Raw genomic sequence first — 16,984 nt, 5'->3', positions numbered from 1 at the left:
AAGGTGAAAGTATGCAGAAAGTGGGACAAAATTAGACATAGATAAGGTCAAAACCAGTGTTTCGTTTGTTGCGGGTTTGCGAAATATATTTTTTGCACTGCACATCGCCTTGCATTTCTTTCAGTCTAACAAGGGACACTCACGACCTGTCGTTTGAGTCCAGGGTACCCACTATGTTTTTCAGAATCTACTAGGACCCCAGATGAAGGATCCATTCATATTTCCGTGTAAAACTCATATTTGGCGCCATGGCGTGGCGCCAAACTTAAAAATTTGCATTTTCGACCAATTTCAAACCACCATAACTTTTGCAGTTTATGTCGGATTTTTAAAATTTTATGCTTAAAATGATCAGAAAAGTCGAAATTTTAGAGAAAAAAATAAAAATAAAAAAATTTTAATTTTTGAGATATTTTTAGCATTTTTTCGACGAACCCGAAATTTCGAAATTTTGCGAAAAGTTAAAAGCGATAATTTTGGAAAAAATTTCATAGAATACGAAAGTTGAACTCCTTGTCATGATTTTTGCCAAAAATTTTGAAAATCCGTCCAGGATTTCAAAAGTTACGGCGGTTTTAAAATGAAAAACCATCAAATTTGGCGAATTTGGCGCCACGCCATGGCGCCACGCCATGGCGCCAAATATGAGTTTTACACGGAAATATGAATGAATCCTTCATCTGGGGTCCTAGTAGATTCTAAAAAACATAGTGGGTACCCTGGACTCAAACGACAGGTCGTGAGTGTCCCTTGTAAAATACCTGCAAGAAACCACCATCTTACCGTTCCTTGCACGTGGTTACTCGCACCCGAAACACAACGTTATTTAACCCACTAAAAATTATTCGACAAATAACCACAACCTACATAACAAAATATTGTTTAAAAGACTAAAATACACAATTCCTACTTCCGGAACAAATCATTCCCTCCATTCCTGCATCATTATTCATGATTTCTCGCATTTTGTGCTAAAGCAATTAAACAACTAATTCGTACCCATGTTCATTTGCATAGGGAAGGAAAAAGCAATTTAGAGGCTATAAAACGTAATCCTGGAGCAAATAGAGGCCTGCCTGCGATCTGCTCAACTCTTTCGCTAAATGTGATACGACTTCTTTCTTTCGTGGGAGTGAAAGACTTTCTCTTCCTCAAACACGACGTCGAACCGCCGCTATCCACGAAGGAATCGATCTTCCTTCTTCCTCCTTTGTCACTTTTTTTACTTCCCCAACTCCTGAAGACAAGAAATCCTGCCTGCATCGTCCACATTACTAAATCCTTCGATGAGATGAGGCACCAAAATCCGTCAGCAGAGAAAGTCCCACATTGAACAAAAGTATCTTTTTCTAAATGCAGCAGAGGATGAGGAAGTTGTGTCTGCTTTACGTTTTAAGAAACCTACCCCTGGTGAATGATCAGAGGGAAAAATGAGGACAAATTCACGTCATGACGCCTTCCCACGAGGGAGATTATGTCATATTTTGATACAGCAAAAAAATCGAGAAAAGCAAAACTTTATGTTACATACAAGGTGCAACTGTTGCCTGTTCGTGTTCGACCAGGCCGGATTATGATGTCGGGGTGTAAATTTGGTTGTCATCAGTTCAACATACGTACAGGGTTGTTCTAGTCGAATTCAGTGTTTCGTTGGTCGCGGGTTTTGCTACATTTCTTGCACTGAATGCAAAAAAAGAAATGCAAGAAATGTGAGATGTAAGAAATTGGGAAAAAGTGCAAAAATACGCGCCATCAAGAGAGGCGCCGTATGAACTATTGTTCAGTGTTACGTTTTGCGCTAGTTTCTACATAATTTTTTTGCACTGCAAAGCTAGAAGCTGCGAGAAATGCAAGGTGCACGAAACTGCAAGGAATTGCAAGAAATGTGTGTCATCCAGCCACGCGCCGTATGAAGTTTAGCGACGGGGAGTCATTTCTCGCGCCATGCATTTCTTGCAGGTCAAAATATTCAGCTGCAAGAAACCACTTTCTCCCCGCTATTTCTTGCACGTGGTTACTCCCACCCGAAACACTGGTCGTGTTCTTTACTGTGTTTCGAGGGTGAAAGTGGGAAATTGTCTCAGTGACATATACATGCATGACATGTTTGTTTGTTGTCCACATGGGAGGACGGAAATATGTCAAAATTCACCAATCCTTAAATGATTTCATTTTACAAAACATCCATTTCCTTTCCTGTCACATACAACACGTTCGAACAAAATAGGTTCCAACAACTTCGCTTATCACGTTCACCCCTGCCACTTTTTATGTATCAATTTTCCACGGTTGGAAATTTGGCCCATGTTTGAGTGAAATTTCCAACCGACATCGTTTGAGCATGATTTAATAGGATTGTTTCCCTTAATTAAGTCAAAACAATGGGAATGAATCGGTTTAGAGTTAATTCTTTGTCGACTTCATTTGGTATCTAAAATCATTTGACAAAGGGCTTAATTTCTTTCTACGTCGTAGAAACAAGTGAAATAATCCCACGCTCTCTTTCTTTCCTACTTTGTTTCTGACTTTATTAATGCCAAAGTCTAACGAGTGGGTGGATAGATGGTTGGCTGAAATTTAGCTACCTCACTCACGTGGAATGATGGTGGGCATTGTACTTATAAGTACAACAGGAATGAGACGTACGTAAGACTGACTTACAATGGAGGTCAACCAGCGTATGCTCACAGATTTTTGAGAAAACTAATGTCAATCAATTACAAATTTAAGAAATATGAAATTTGCACAAGCCACGATCTCCCAATGGTCATATTTGCATCCGATGAGGAGAAAATGCGCCTTAAAGTTGATGAATTTTACTGTTTCAAAATTTACTGCTTGTTTTCTCCTCTTCGGATGAAAATATTTCAGCCAAACGTGCCCATTGGGAAATCGTGTCTTTCGCAAATTTCATATTTCTTAAATTTGTAATAGATTGACACTACTCTGCTCAAAATCGGAAAACACACGCTGGGAGACCTCCATTTTGAGCTAATATGTATTTAAAAAATTAATGTATATTACACTTGCAAATGTAAAGTCTACCTGATTTCATAACATTCCACGCCAACATTTTTGCTCAAGTTTCTCAGTTTTTTTTCAGATTTGAACCCACCTGGCACATACAAACGTACCATCTTAAAGTTACATAAATATGCTACTCTGCTACTGCTCTGCGTGTGCATGTGTGTTATAAAAATGTACGTGAGTGATGGATTATTCCTTAATTTGACGGTGATCTCCAAGCGTCACAACTGAGCCTTTTCCATATCCACGCACTAAATAATGTTTTATTTTACTACGCCCCACGCAGTTTCAACTTTCAAGTCAATCTTGACATAGAGAAGAAGTGCAATTCTTCAAAATGTAAAATATTCTCTCTCTCCCACCACACCACCTGTCCGTCCATCTTCATCACGGTTATGCATGCAGAATGGATGAAAGTATAGATTTATGACGTCCTACGCAGCTTTTATAGTAATAAACCGTTACAAACCAAATGTAGGGATAGGGTGAAACAAGCAATTCAAAAAAAAATATTTAACCACACCCCCTGATTTCGAGGGGGTGGTCCGACTGACCCCAAAAGTTGATAGGATCCTCCCCCTGGGGTTATATGTATAATGCTACAAACAGGTCTTAATTATCTCGATCCGTTCTCACGTTATCCTGCTGACGGACAGATAGACGGACAGACAGACAACGGACAGTCTTCGGTTTCACCCAGTGTAAATAAATCGAGGCAACGTGATACAAAGATTTTGCAATGATTACGAAACTTTTTTTCAGAATTTACTATGTAATTCGCCTTCATGTAAGTCAAGTTCGCAAAAGTCGCGTAGCGTTTGAATTATAGTGTTTGCATAATTTTATGCAAACGTTTATTTGCACAACCACACTTTGAGTCTTCTCAGGATCACATGGGACGAAATAAAACCTGATCGTCTCCTCAGCTTTGGTTTTTTACGTGATCGTTCGTTCGTTGGTTGCTATCTCATCACGACGTGTTTACAACTGTCAATGATTGACAGTCAATCAGCATTAAACTTTCATCGCCTGGAGAAAGCAAAGTTTGTTTCCTTTTTCGCATGCTACTCTTTTCCCACTAAAACCCACCCGACTGACTGCCAACAACAGGTCATTCAATATTTATCATCATGTTTGCTCAGTAAAACCAACAAGAAAATCCTATTTCATGATTTTTTCAAGGAATTCTCAACTTTTATGTTCCTGAGAGCCAAATGTGGGCAGATATGTATGTACGTATTCTTCCATTTTTGAGGGACGAGTCGAGTGGTGCGTAATCACCATAAAGTTAGGTTAAAGGTTTGAGGAGGGAGAAGCAGGGTTTCGTTTTAGGAGGATTTGCTACATTTCTGGGAGTGCAAAGAATGAAATGCAGGAAATGCGGGGTGCAAGAAATTGGGAGAAAGTGCACGAAATATGCGCCATCTAGCCACATGTTAAATTCGAGGTTCAAGAAATTGGTAGAAATTTGCCCAATATAGCTTCTCTCCGTATGAAGTATAGCGGCAGGAAGGAGTTTTTGCGCATTGCATTTCGTATAGGCCAAAATATGTGCAAAAAACCCACTTTCTTTCCGTTTTTCTTACAGCTGTTTTGACCTGCAAGAAATGCAAGGTGCACGAAAGTGCAAGAAATATGCGCCATCTAGCCACGTGCCCTATGAAGTACAGCGCGGGGCGTATTTCTCGCGCCTTACGTTTCTTATAGGTCAAAATATTTTGCTGCATGAAATCACTTTCTTCCCATTATTTCTTGCACGTGCTTACTTTCACCCGAAACACTGGTAAGAAACCTCCAAAACAGAGCAGCACGACGAGTACAACAACGTCTTCTTCGAACAATCACTGCCGATACTTTTCTCTACAAGTGAGCGAGTAAGCACGGTTTGGATAAACAGAGATGGAGAAAAAAAAAGTAAAAATCAAACTGGGACCTTCGCATCTGAACTGAATGCCAAGTGCTCGATCTCCTTTATTTTATGGGGACGTAAACTAATCCTAAGCAAGAAAGTGAAGAAGTGAGCGAGGATGAAGTACCGTTCCGTTGTGGAACCTGATGCTCTTCGCTTCTGTGTCATGAAACTTTCACCCAGAAAAACTTTTTAAATTTTAACAGCCTTCTGCATCTATGCAGCATAATAATCTTTGTCAAGATTTCGCCGAGTGGATTTTGCTGATAGGATTATAGATTTGCGAAACACGGAATTGCGACACGTTTTAGATGATTACGAAAATTAGCTCGTTAAGGACTCAGGACTTGTGTCGAAATCGGTCCAAAATTGCGACACAGACAGGATTATAATTGTACTTATGACAAGGATAATGCCGTTGTGCAACAATATTTTGTGCAAAGCAGGATGATGATACTTATCGAAATCAAGTAGTGCCGATAAGGGTTTGATGATTGCTTTTGTATGTACTTACTTACCCGTTATAAATCTTTGAAGTCGGTCTTTCCTAACTAGCCCGGGATTCAATTAGGGAAGAGATGATACTACTTGGGACAAACTTTTGAGTGAAAAGTCACCTCTTTCTCATCCAGATACATCCAGCATCCTCAAGTTTTTAGTACGTTCATAGAGCTGACGATCCGGATTAGACTCTGGCTTTCACCCGCCTGCTTTCTCCTCTGTCTTTCACATTCACTCTTTTCCTTTACTGTTACTGTTACTCCCTGAGAAACGACGGATCACAACTTTTACTCACTCATCTTTCTTGCCGGGTACTGGTTTTGGAACAAAGCAGGTCGGTTGGGAAGCTCATTGATTTTTAGAATTTTTCTCGTGCATACCCTCTTATTTTTGGTCACCCTTATCTCTCCCTCATCACGATGGGGACAATACTGGTAGATTTTTTTCTATTTGTTCTTCTTTTTTTGTCCCGCGGTCGGTCGGTCACTTATCTATTTTCGTCGCGAATCAATAGTCAGTATTGTGATCCGGGTATAAGTTTTCCAATAATAAATGATTGAAGGAAGTATTAACGGAGCGACGACTTTCACTTTCACCCGAGCTTCTCTCCTCTTCTCTCCTCTCTTTTGTTTTATTTCCCCAAAACACAACTGGATTTCACGAAGAAGACTATGGTGTTGGATGGATGGATGGATGCTGAAGAAGAGACTCTGGCACGAGTGAACAGCTCCTCAGCTCAACCAACTGCGTGTGTGAAAGAGAAGAGAGGTGGGATATTCCGGTGTTATGGGAAGTTTACACTAGAATGACGCTGGGAAGTAGAGTGACGGGGAATTATAAGGGAGAAAGTAAAGTGAGCGAGAGAAACGGACTCGTCCATCCATAAGTATACGGAGGATATCAAGGAACATACTCACACACACACACGAGCCTCACTTTCTCCTCTCTACTTTCTCCACTCGACTGGATTGCTTTAGCTGGAACGAACGGGAGCTTAGCTTAGCTGCTCCACTGGTATGCGGAGAAAGTTGGCTGGTGGGTGGGAGAGGCATGAATCACGTCTCTGGCACGGGAAAGGTTTACTGTACGAGGTTCCAAGAAGGAAGGTTTCGATCTGTGTGTGTGTACGAGACGTGGCTGCAGTTTTGTGCCTCTTCCGGTGGATTTGATGCGATAGGATGTGCCGTGAATTGACAAGAAAGTTGGAGCAGAAAAAGGAAGCAGAAGCAGAGAGTTGACCATGGTTCTTCGTTTTATTATTGTTGTGCTGGTGGTTTGATGCTATTTGAATCCCCAAAGATGCAGTCGTGCCCTACATCCAGGCAAGGACTCGTGGATTGCAATGGATATGGGGCCTGAGAGACTGGAAAACCGTTTAACTCGTTGTTTTGGGCAAGACAAGAGAAATATTGGGAGGAGGAGGATTTGGTTCGGAGAGATTCCAAGGGACGAAATGAAATTTCGAGATGGTTGGAGGAATGGACACGAAACATGTGCCGTTGTCGAAGCACATTTCATAATAACACCAGCTTTCACGTGATTGCATGGCATACTTTCGTCGGGTGAGAAATGGACGGGTGGTCACATTTTGGGAGGATGTGAGGACAAACTTGGATGGCAGGATAGAACCAGGGATGAAAGAGATGCAAGGAGATGGAATATGGTCATTTTGAAGCATATTTGAAAGCACGTTGCTAAATATTGTTTGATATATTTTTAACGACAAGGGGACCAAGACCACGATGCGACAAATGGCCGGGTTACATTTACATATATGAGTAAAATAAGTATCAGTTCTTCAAAAATGGCGTTTGAGCGTTTAACTACAATAATTCAGGGGAATTGTGGTCTAAAAATAGCATGCAACTCATGACAAATTTTAGCTTTTAGAAACCAAACAGCTTACTGCTTTGCTGAGCCCGAAGCAAAGCTAATTAATAAATGAATTAATTAATTTGTAAACCCATATTTCTCAGTAGTTTTCTATAAAACGATGTGCTACTACTGATATTTAGTAATAGCGTCACTTGTTCTATTACTGAGCCCATAGAAATATTTTCTGTCCCTTCTCCTTGACTACTTCCCGATGACCAATTGAGATCGCCTCTATAAAAATGTTGTCTCAAGCGGAGAGTTACCTAGATACTAAAATGTCAAGTAATCGTAGACAAACACAAAATAAGCGAGACGGCCCCGATAAAAATTACCCAAACTTTCTCATCAACTCATCCTTGTGAATTTGAGCAGTCTCATAAATATTAAAATGGAAAATGATACGATGCCCCGCTTACAAGAGGACGCCCCTCAGCGTACCCTTCATGACCCTTTGGCCACCACCATCACCCGCTCAAAACCTCGTCCTCCCCCCGTACCACAAAAACCAAAACGCACCTTAATCCAAATCCATGCCGTCTCTTCTCCCATTTCCGGTTGTGCCCTATCCTTAACTGAAGACAACAATACGCGAAATAATCTCCGATCAAGGTCATCATCATCCCATCCTCCTCACTCCCCCCGCCAAGAAGAAGTCCGTCCTTTGGACGAGAATCGTGCATTATTAGCCCCACCGAAAGAAATGGGTCCATCGGGATTGAATCTGAAATCAGGCGATCTCGAAATTACCCTCGATCCCGCCGCTGCTGGCAAAGTAATCAACGAGTTTGGAGATTGTGGTCAAAATCTGGGTAAAGCTGGCCAAAAATGTGCACCATTTACCATCGGTTTGACTACAGATTTGGAGGCTGGTGTTGCGATGCCCACCGAAGCCATCAATCAGTCCGAAACTGTCCCTGGAAGCCTACCCGGCCCTATTTCGTCGTGTCCTTTCCACCAATTTCACTGGGATAACGACAATCTCTCCACGTTTCTCGCACTCGGACACAAATTCACGGAGGCTGAAGGCAGCCTGGATCTGACCAGTTTACCAGAAAAAGTGGACGCCACGATCCAATGGCTCGTTCAAAATGTGAGGGGAGACGGAGCGAAAAACTTCTCATCCGCATTTTTAGAGAAGCTGATTCGCATGCTGGTTCGTACACAAAATCAGGAATTAAGTTATGCATCTCATTAAACGAGATTGAGTCATTAAAACAATCTGAAAATCTAATTTGCATGCAGATAACCTCGCACGACGATGGGGTCAAGTTATGCTTTCGTGAACACCACCACGCCATTTTACACGATTTGATGGAATCATTCTGTGAGGAGAAGAGTTGTTCCTTGGTGAACCGATATTACTGCCTGTTTTACAATCTGATAAGCCATGAAATTGTGTCTCTGGTTGAAATTGCGAAGGCCAATATGTTCTCAAGGATTCAACAGTAATGCTTCTTCTTACCACAAAAAGTTTCATATTTTATTGAAATTGACAGTGTTTCGGGGGCAAGTGTGTAACCACGTGCAAGAAATAGCGGGATGAAAGTGGTTTTTGCAGGTGTTTTGACCTGCAAGAAATATTGGGTGCAAGAAAGTATTTCACCGCCGTTCACACGGCACGTGGATAGATAGCACATGTTTCTTGCACTTTCATGCAGTTTCTGGCATTTTTTGCAGTGCAAGAAATGGAACACTGGTAAAAACCGTAATTTTGAAAATCCTGCAAGATTTTTGTTGTAAACCACTGCAAGAAATAAAGCAAGAAAGTGGTTTCTTGAAGTTTCTTGCATTTCTTTCTTTGCACTGCAAGAAATGCAGCAAACCCGCAATGAACGAAACGAAACACTGGAAATTCTATGTCCATGAATCACTCTCGATTGAAATAAAGTTACATTTTTATTACAGAGACTTTATCCTCGCTTCTCGCAACGAGTGTCGATGTGGTGGACGTTCCCTCACCTCGTGCAGTACTTCTTCCGGCAGTGGTGACCACTGTGACGCACCCAAACTAAAATCTGAACATGCCGCCTTCACTCCCACGGTGCGCATGGGGCTCGCATCCTTTTTGCTGATCCCCCTCTACACGGAATTGGCTTGTACCCCCGAAAACTCTGGGATTCTCTGTCCCCTCGTGGAAAAGCAGTTTGCCACCATTTTGATAAGTCTGATCTGTGATTTTGAAAGCAAACACGTCTTCCACGACGCCCCCGATATTGATCAAGACGTCACACTGGTCAATTCAAAATCAATCCTGGCTCATCTCCTCGTCTCGCAAAATCTCTGTTTCGGACCGGAAAAAAATCCTATCCTCGAAGCCATCACGCACTTCAAGTGGGACAAGTCTCAACTGAAGATGAAGTTGATGACGCTTTTCATTCAGGAGTTGCATGTGTATCAAAAAGGTGACGATTCTATTTTCCCGGAATAAATGATGCTAGTAAAAATGTCGTTGTTTTTGATGAGGGTCCATTACACTTAAATTCGAGTGAATAGTTGTCATCAATATTTTTCTCGCAGGGGACAAGGGTGGGATTCAGGCGGCGTTAAGAGTCGACTTTCAAGTTCCACTCGGAATACAACTGATGGGAGTCAATGGTCCGCTTAAATTGTTTTCTGACATCCTCTCACTGCAGGATGAAGATGTTGTCGACGTGGTGTTTTTCAATGGGCATGATTTACAACATATTTCGACATTGGTTCGGGCAATTCAGGAAATTATGGGGAGTGATGAAACGACTGATGAGCAGGTAGGTAGATAAGAGGATGATGATGATGACCAGATAGCGAATATGTATGTACATACATACGAAAGTCGCTGAAATATGGGTTTAATATTTACAAATATGTACGAAAAAACATACAAATTTTCGCAAAATTTTTATTTCTGACTATAATTCTCTGGATTTTCTATTGTCGAAATTCTTTGAACAACCAAATTTTGTATCATATCACTGAAATATTTACAAAATATATGTAGTTTTGAAAAAAAAATATTTACGTATTTTTAAAATAATAGCGGAAATATTTATATGTCTGAAAACCTAAAAACATATGACGATATGTGGAAATATTTTGAAATTTTTATTTTGTATGCGAGTTAAGAAATAAACCCACAAAGTTTGACCATCGGTCATTTTTAAATGGAAAACTTGAAAATAAATACATAGCCGCCCTCTGAATTGATGACTATTTAAAAAAACTGACGAATTGATCTGACCAACTACTTTATTTTCCAGCTCACCCTTAACATTAGACGATTGAGGGCCTTGGTAGAGCAGAAACTTGATCAAATCTCAATCCAAGAACGGATTACATTCGTGTCTCCCAGCGTGCTGGAGGTGGGAGTGGATTTCATCACGCAGTCCATGGCGGATATAAACTTGACGCTGGCGAATGCAAGATACAGTGAACTGACCACGAACAGCCCGACGACCACAAGCACGAGTAGTACCAAGAGTGCCACCTCGAGACCGGAAGGGGTTAAGATGTCCATTCTTAGCAGGTCTAAAGTGATGCTCTGGCCCCTTGACCGTCTCCTCAAGTGGATCGGTTGTTCCAAACGAATGGCATCCTCCACCGTGAGTCCAGCTTCTGTGAGAGACGTCAAGTATTTGGAAGACACTAACTGATCCAGAAGAAGAAGAAAGAGAGAGATTTTTTGTTACAGTTTTACTTTTTATTATGTCGTGGAAATGGTGAGATGAAAAGAAAATTGTGTAAAAATACATATTGTGAGTTGGAATTAAAGTATTAAGATTGAAAATAAATTTGTGTGGTTTTAAGTAAGAGGCTGAATTTTCAAAATTTCACAAAATCACTAATACAGCATGCATAATAAATTAAGTAATGTGATTGTGCTGTAAGAGCCCAAGTTTTCATAATTTCATAAAATTTCACGAAATCACTAAAGTAGTCATAATAATTTACTGTGATTATGATGTGAGGATTAATTTTTAAATTTTCATGAAATTCAATATCCAATATCCCCCAAAATATTTTTTCATACATATTTCTCATTCCGTTACGTATCTAAATCACGGCTGGACGACTAGTAAGTACGTATAATTTGCTTAATAATATTTGCATACCACCCTATTTTATCGGCAAATGCCACTCCTCGCCCTATTGTCACGCACATGAATGAATAAAAGTATTTAAAGTGGGATCAACGCGATGATCTATGCATTTTGATTTGAATTTTCAATTGCATGCAGGAGATCAAGTTATTATTCACACTTCCATCCATTCTCAAAATGACATGCAAATCATGCAAAAGCAAATATCAAAAGAGCAGCATTCACGTATGGATGTAGACAGTGGCCGCGGAAGCCATGGGGACATGTGGGGTGGGGGATAGGAGAGAGAGGGGTTTGTATAACATGGGCAGATGATGGGGACATCGAATAACCGTGGAGACATTGTCCCTGTCCCCTCAAGCTTCCGCGGTCACTGGTTATGCACGTATATAATAGTGATTTCCAATTTATGTCACCACTGTTCGAGAGTTTTGACGCCATTAAATATTTCTCACAGATAAAAATTCAATTCGAATTCAACCCAAATAATCCGGATTCCCCGATTTTTTAAAGGATTTGGCCATTCGAATGGAGATTTTTTAGCTCACTTACATCACACATCAAGAGATTGGAAACATTTGAAGAGGAATCAATCCCAAACTGAATGCGAAGCGTGGAATAAAAAAAAAAGCAAAAGTAAATCCTCACCAGAAATCAAATCTGTGTCATGTTGAATTGAGGGATTTAGAAAAAAGTCGATGATGAAAAAACATCACATTTCAAAGCTAAAAATAGGATACAATTCTAATCCGGAAGATTTTCTTATTCGTACCCGAAAGAAAATAACAAACTATGAAACTCGGGAAGAAGGGAAACTTAACTACTTTTCAGTTCAAGTATTCAAATTTTGGCGAAAGGTAAACGGGGAAATGATCATCAGTGTTTCGGGGGCAAGTAACGAACTTGCAAGAAATAACGGGTAGAAAGTGGTTTCTTGCAGGTGTTTTGACCTGTATGAAATGCAAGGCGCAAGAAACTGCGGCCGCGCGCTGTACTTCACACGACACGTGGCTTGATCTGCATATTTCTTGCACTTTCTTGATTCGCATTGCAAGAAATGTAGAATACCCGCAAGAACCGAAACACGGACGACCGTCCCTCTTTCTTCAGAACAAAAGGTCGACACCGCCGGTAGCATTTTACGCGCCGCCGATAAATCTGATGTCCTATTCCTTCAACATTGAGACCTCCCCGAAAATTCATTAAAAAGGGGGCCGCCGCCCAAAAATTAGTCAGCATCGACCTCTGTCCTGGACATTTTGAGAGATTTTTCTGATAGTGAAAGTGTAAGAGCGAGGATAGGAAAAAAAATCTGTAAAAACCGCGACAAACCCCAAGAAGAAAAATATTTAACCTTACAGAACGACTGCATTGGACACTTTTTATGCCAGCAATTAATAATTGGCAGTAGTTATACAATTTGTTACCGAATTTCGACCCGCCCCACTACCATATCTTACCCTATTCTTCAACATTTCGCCCACCATTTATTTTTTGGGCTCTATTATTTTTTCTTTGGATAGAAAGAGTCAGTGAGTAAATGGTATGGATGGATGTGTCGATCTTGCTCTTTCCCTGTTCGAAATCTTCCTCCATTTTCTCCTCATGGGAAACATTGACTCGTCGACACAATAATAAAGAGTTCTTTTATTATGTGCGTATGGCTGCAAAAAAGGAAGAAGAAGAGGGAACCAGTGTCCTGGAAAGATGATATATGAATGAATTCTTTAATGATGATTTTGAGTAATGGCGATCATTACTTGACTCCAGGTTCGAGTAGTCGTTCGGTTTGCACGGTGGTTGGTGGCCAAGCTTTCTCTTTTATGCTCGGGGTCGATCTGTTATACGTTACGTAACATCGAGCAGTCTTTTACAGGGTCAGAGATCAAAGGACGTCGTCTTTTAGGGAATAAACGGTGTAAAATTACGCATCATGTGTTATCCGTCAGATTTGCTTTCACTTTAGGACAACTTTTATGTCACGAATGTACAGTGGCCGCGGAAGCGTGGGGACAGGGGGACAATGTCCCCGTTGTTGTTCGATGCCCCCATCATCTGCCCATGTTATATAAATCACTCTTCTCCCTTATCCTACAATGTTAATGTCCCCACAGCTTCCGCGGCCACTGTATCTGCATGTACACACGCGTCATGTATCCGTACCCTCTTGTGACATAGATGTCCTCTTAGGTCATTATCTGTTTGACTTTTGATTTAAATATTGAGTTACTTCAGTTCATGGTAGGAAATAAATAACTCTGTTTCCCTTTTATGTAACCACTTGCTTTGCACTTATCGAATTTCGAGTGATAATATGTGTACGTATCACGATAAAATACATTTGTACTTAATGCGGTGAAAGTGAGACGGATATATTTCCTCTCAACAGCTATGAACCAGAATAGAACTACCCAAGCAAACTCCAAATGTAAGTACTCTAAACCATGTTGTTGAGCCGTTTTAGTGCTTGATTCAGTATGAGCAAAAGTAAGTGGAACACTCTTAGAAAACTGGGAACAAATCATTACTGGCTGACCGGAGTACATATATGATTCTACCGGCACGGTAACAACGGGCATTGCCGTTTAGTAATGTTGCTGTAATGAAAAATTTACCACTCATTAACAAACTACTTACTACCAACCCGGTAGGAAGTTATTACCAAATCAATACCAGTACCGAGCATCTACCGGATTTTTAAGAGTGCATGGATGCGGAGTATATAACAATAAATAAGTTTCAATAACTCGAAGGAGAGCTTTCTCTCTCTTTCCTTCTCCATTTCTCTTATCGTCTCATGATCATGATCATCCGTCTCTCAAATGTTTGACACATGACTGAAAAAACAAGACAGGACGGGAGCGTTTTGTTGGGAAGGATAATATTTATTTTATTTTTGAGTCTCATCTTTTCTCCACTCCGAGTAGGGTATCGGTGGGATGGGCGGATTTACCCGGCTCGTGGTTTCCGTCGATCGCAGCTCTTTACAATACCACGAAACGTTAATCCAGGAATCAAATTTGTAGCCGAAATTTGGCCAGGTTTCGACCAATACGAAACCAAATTTGCGGTGGAATGAGTCGCTGACTGGGTTCGAACCACTTATGCCGGCAACGACTGAAATTCAATTAGTTTTTAGAAAGAAATTCCTGATAGAATTTGTGACTTTGTTACGATACGAGTTTTGTGGGCAAAATACTTTGTCAAAGCCAAAATACAGTATTTCTAGCTCCGTTCTTCCCAGGGTTTGGATTTCCAAGGGCTGTTACACCCACAGAAAGACCTAAATTTTGCATGGGGAATACGTACAAGTGTTACGAAAATGCAGGTTTTGTGAAGAAAATGACTTTTTATCGTGTCAAAATACTGTCAACAAATCGTGAAAAAAATGTATTTTGACAGCGATAAGAAGTTAATTTCTTTAAAAAATCTACATTTTCGAACGAATATTGTATTCTCCATGTAAATTCTCATCTTTTTTGTGGGTGTAACACCCCTGGAAATTCAAACCCTGGGAAGAAGTGTGCTCAAAATACTGTATTTATTTTAACAAGATATTTCACCCACGTCTGTGTTTGCAAACCTTTGTAGAAACCTTGACGTAGCAAAATGTCCATCAATTTGGCATACAATTCACTCCCAACACCACTTCCTCTCGCTTCAGGAGCCAGGTAGATTGAACTTTCTGCCACCCATTTGTACCCTTCGCGACCCTTGTGCTGAGTCGCGTACGCATACCCGACCACGCGACCTTGGTCATTTACATAGACGAGGAAGGGATGGGTGACGAGGGTGGAAACGATTCTGGTCTCCATTTCACTCACGGATGGGACTTCGTATTCGAACGAGGTCACAGCGTCAGAGACGAAGGGAGCGTAGATTTCTTGAATTGCGGGGGCGTCCTGAGGTGTCGCGGTGCGGATTCGTGTTTCCATTTTTATTTAAATACGGGATTTTGTAACTTGGGTAAATTTTTGGAGAAATTTAAAGGAGTTTTGGAGACAACGTGAATAAATTCAAATTTATGTAAACGTTATGCGAAATATACATAAATATGTAGGCACAGAACTATTTAATTAACAATATTTTAATGTTCAACTCTTTTGTGGTCAGTTTTATGTATCAGCGTGAATGCTGTGTATGTAATTTTATTCTGATTGTAATGATAATATTGATAATGTGAATTGATCCTATGAATAAAGAACTAACAATGGAGGTCTCCCAGCGTATGCTCTCCGATTTTAACCAAATAAAGCTCAAATTCACAAAGTTAATGAGTATGAAATTTGCAAAAGGCATGATCTCACAATGCTCAGGTTTAACGGAGAGACTAGCACCCGAAGAGGAGAAAACGGGACCCAAAGTCCACAAATTTTACTATTTTGTGAGTTTAGAGAGAGAATACTGCGCGTTTTCTCCCCTCCGAATGCAAATATATCCGCCAAATCTGCGCATTGGGAGGTCCTATCTTTTGTAAATTTCATCCTAAATTTGTGACCGGTTGACACAAGTTTGGCCAAAATCGGAAAGCATACGCTGGGACACCTCCGTTGTAAGTAGATCTGGAAATAAGTTTATTTGCGGATGTATGATATGATATGCCTTGATTGACAGCTAAAGTATCACTAATCCTGGTAACATTACTCTCTCCACGCTAATTGGTATTAAAGAAAAACACAGACCACACGATTTATTTGATTAGTTGTTCCAACCACGAGGATTAACTCGGATTAAGCATTATGACTGAGGAGGGGAGCTTGCGAGGTTGATAATAACAGATCTTGATGCCCTTTGGATATGTGGTAGGGTCCCATGAGTGAACTAAAACCCTGAAGTGGTTTGACTCCATGGCCCCATTTGCGCCCGCCACACCCACTCAAAAATGTCCAAAAAACGCTTTCACTCCAGTTTTCACTCATTCAAATCCACGCCAAAAATCCAATTTTACTCGGATTTTGAAATTTCTTTCACCATTACACTCCCAGATAGTTGCTTTCTGCAATCCAATATCAAACTCAATTTTTTCGAAATTTTTAGTATTTTTAAAAATTGCAATTCGGAATGAGGATTGTTGTAGTAATCAACAACGCAAATTATGCCTGCGAAATAGTCATCAGCAAAATTGAGTTTGATATTGGATTGAAGAAAGCAACTATCTGGGAGTGTAATGGTGAAAGAAATTTCAAAATCCGAGTAAAATTGGATTTTTGGCGTGGATTTGAGTGAGTGAAAACTGGAGTGAAAGCGTTTTTTGGACATTTTTGAGTGGGTGTGGCGGGCGCAAATGGGGCCATGGAGTCAAACCACTTCAGGGTTTTAGTTCACTCATGGGACCCTACCACATATCCAAAGGGCACCAATATCTGTTATTATCAACCTCGCAAGCTCCCCTCCTGAGACCATCACCAGACTAGCTTTCAGTTGATCACGCAATCATAAATAATATTACAACTAAACAAACATTGCAAATAAACTGATTCCCATTAGCTAAAGCTCATGTCTGGAAATAAGCTCCATGTTCACGACTTGATAATCCCATCCAAAAACAAGGATTAGCTTATATCACAACTTTATTAGTAGCGACAACCAGTGGCCG

At 40.5% G+C, this 16,984-nt stretch overlaps 3 protein-coding genes across 7 annotated transcripts in view; 1 reads left to right on the top strand and 2 right to left on the bottom strand.

The window, feature by feature from the left end:
- LOC110852667 (neuroligin-1) overlaps nucleotides 1-6,222 on the bottom strand; it is a 107,757-nt gene extending 101,535 nt beyond the window's left edge. For both annotated transcript variants that reach the window (XR_004835315.1, XM_022100776.2), the window contains exon 1: nucleotides 5,455-6,222. The gene's annotated coding sequence lies outside the window, so the exon portion shown is untranslated. The remainder of the gene's footprint in view (nucleotides 1-5,454) is intronic.
- A 3,671-nt stretch (nucleotides 6,223-9,893) lies between these two features.
- On the top strand, nucleotides 9,894-11,060 carry LOC118436308. The gene is made up of 2 exons (XM_035854085.1): nucleotides 9,894-10,059; nucleotides 10,549-11,060. Exons 1-2 carry the CDS (start codon nucleotides 9,895-9,897, stop codon nucleotides 10,939-10,941), a joined length of 558 nt encoding a protein of 185 aa, XP_035709978.1. The 5' UTR covers nucleotide 9,894; the 3' UTR covers nucleotides 10,942-11,060.
- A 3,192-nt stretch (nucleotides 11,061-14,252) lies between these two features.
- On the bottom strand, nucleotides 14,253-16,043 carry LOC110852533 (phosphinothricin N-acetyltransferase). Of its 4 annotated transcripts, none has more exons than XM_022100635.2 (3): nucleotides 15,934-16,043; nucleotides 14,972-15,578; nucleotides 14,253-14,505 (listed from the first exon to the last, which is right to left on the bottom strand). In XM_022100635.2, exons 2-3 carry the CDS (start codon nucleotides 15,321-15,323, stop codon nucleotides 14,279-14,281), a joined length of 579 nt encoding a protein of 192 aa, XP_021956327.1. In that variant the 5' UTR covers nucleotides 15,324-15,578; nucleotides 15,934-16,043; the 3' UTR covers nucleotides 14,253-14,278. The 4 variants fall into 4 exon arrangements, with proteins under 4 accessions (XP_021956327.1, XP_035710050.1, XP_035710051.1 ...); XM_035854157.1 differs by having other exon boundaries at nucleotides 14,972-15,592; nucleotides 15,924-15,984; XM_035854158.1 differs by having other exon boundaries at nucleotides 15,924-15,971.
- Between the last annotated feature and the right edge of the window lie 941 nt (nucleotides 16,044-16,984).

Source organism: Folsomia candida, unplaced genomic scaffold (assembly GCF_002217175.1).
Source record: "Folsomia candida strain VU population unplaced genomic scaffold, ASM221717v1 Fcan01_Sc007, whole genome shotgun sequence".
Taxonomy (NCBI): domain Eukaryota; kingdom Metazoa; phylum Arthropoda; class Collembola; order Entomobryomorpha; family Isotomidae; genus Folsomia; species Folsomia candida.
This window is presented reverse-complemented; position numbering and strand designations above follow the sequence as displayed.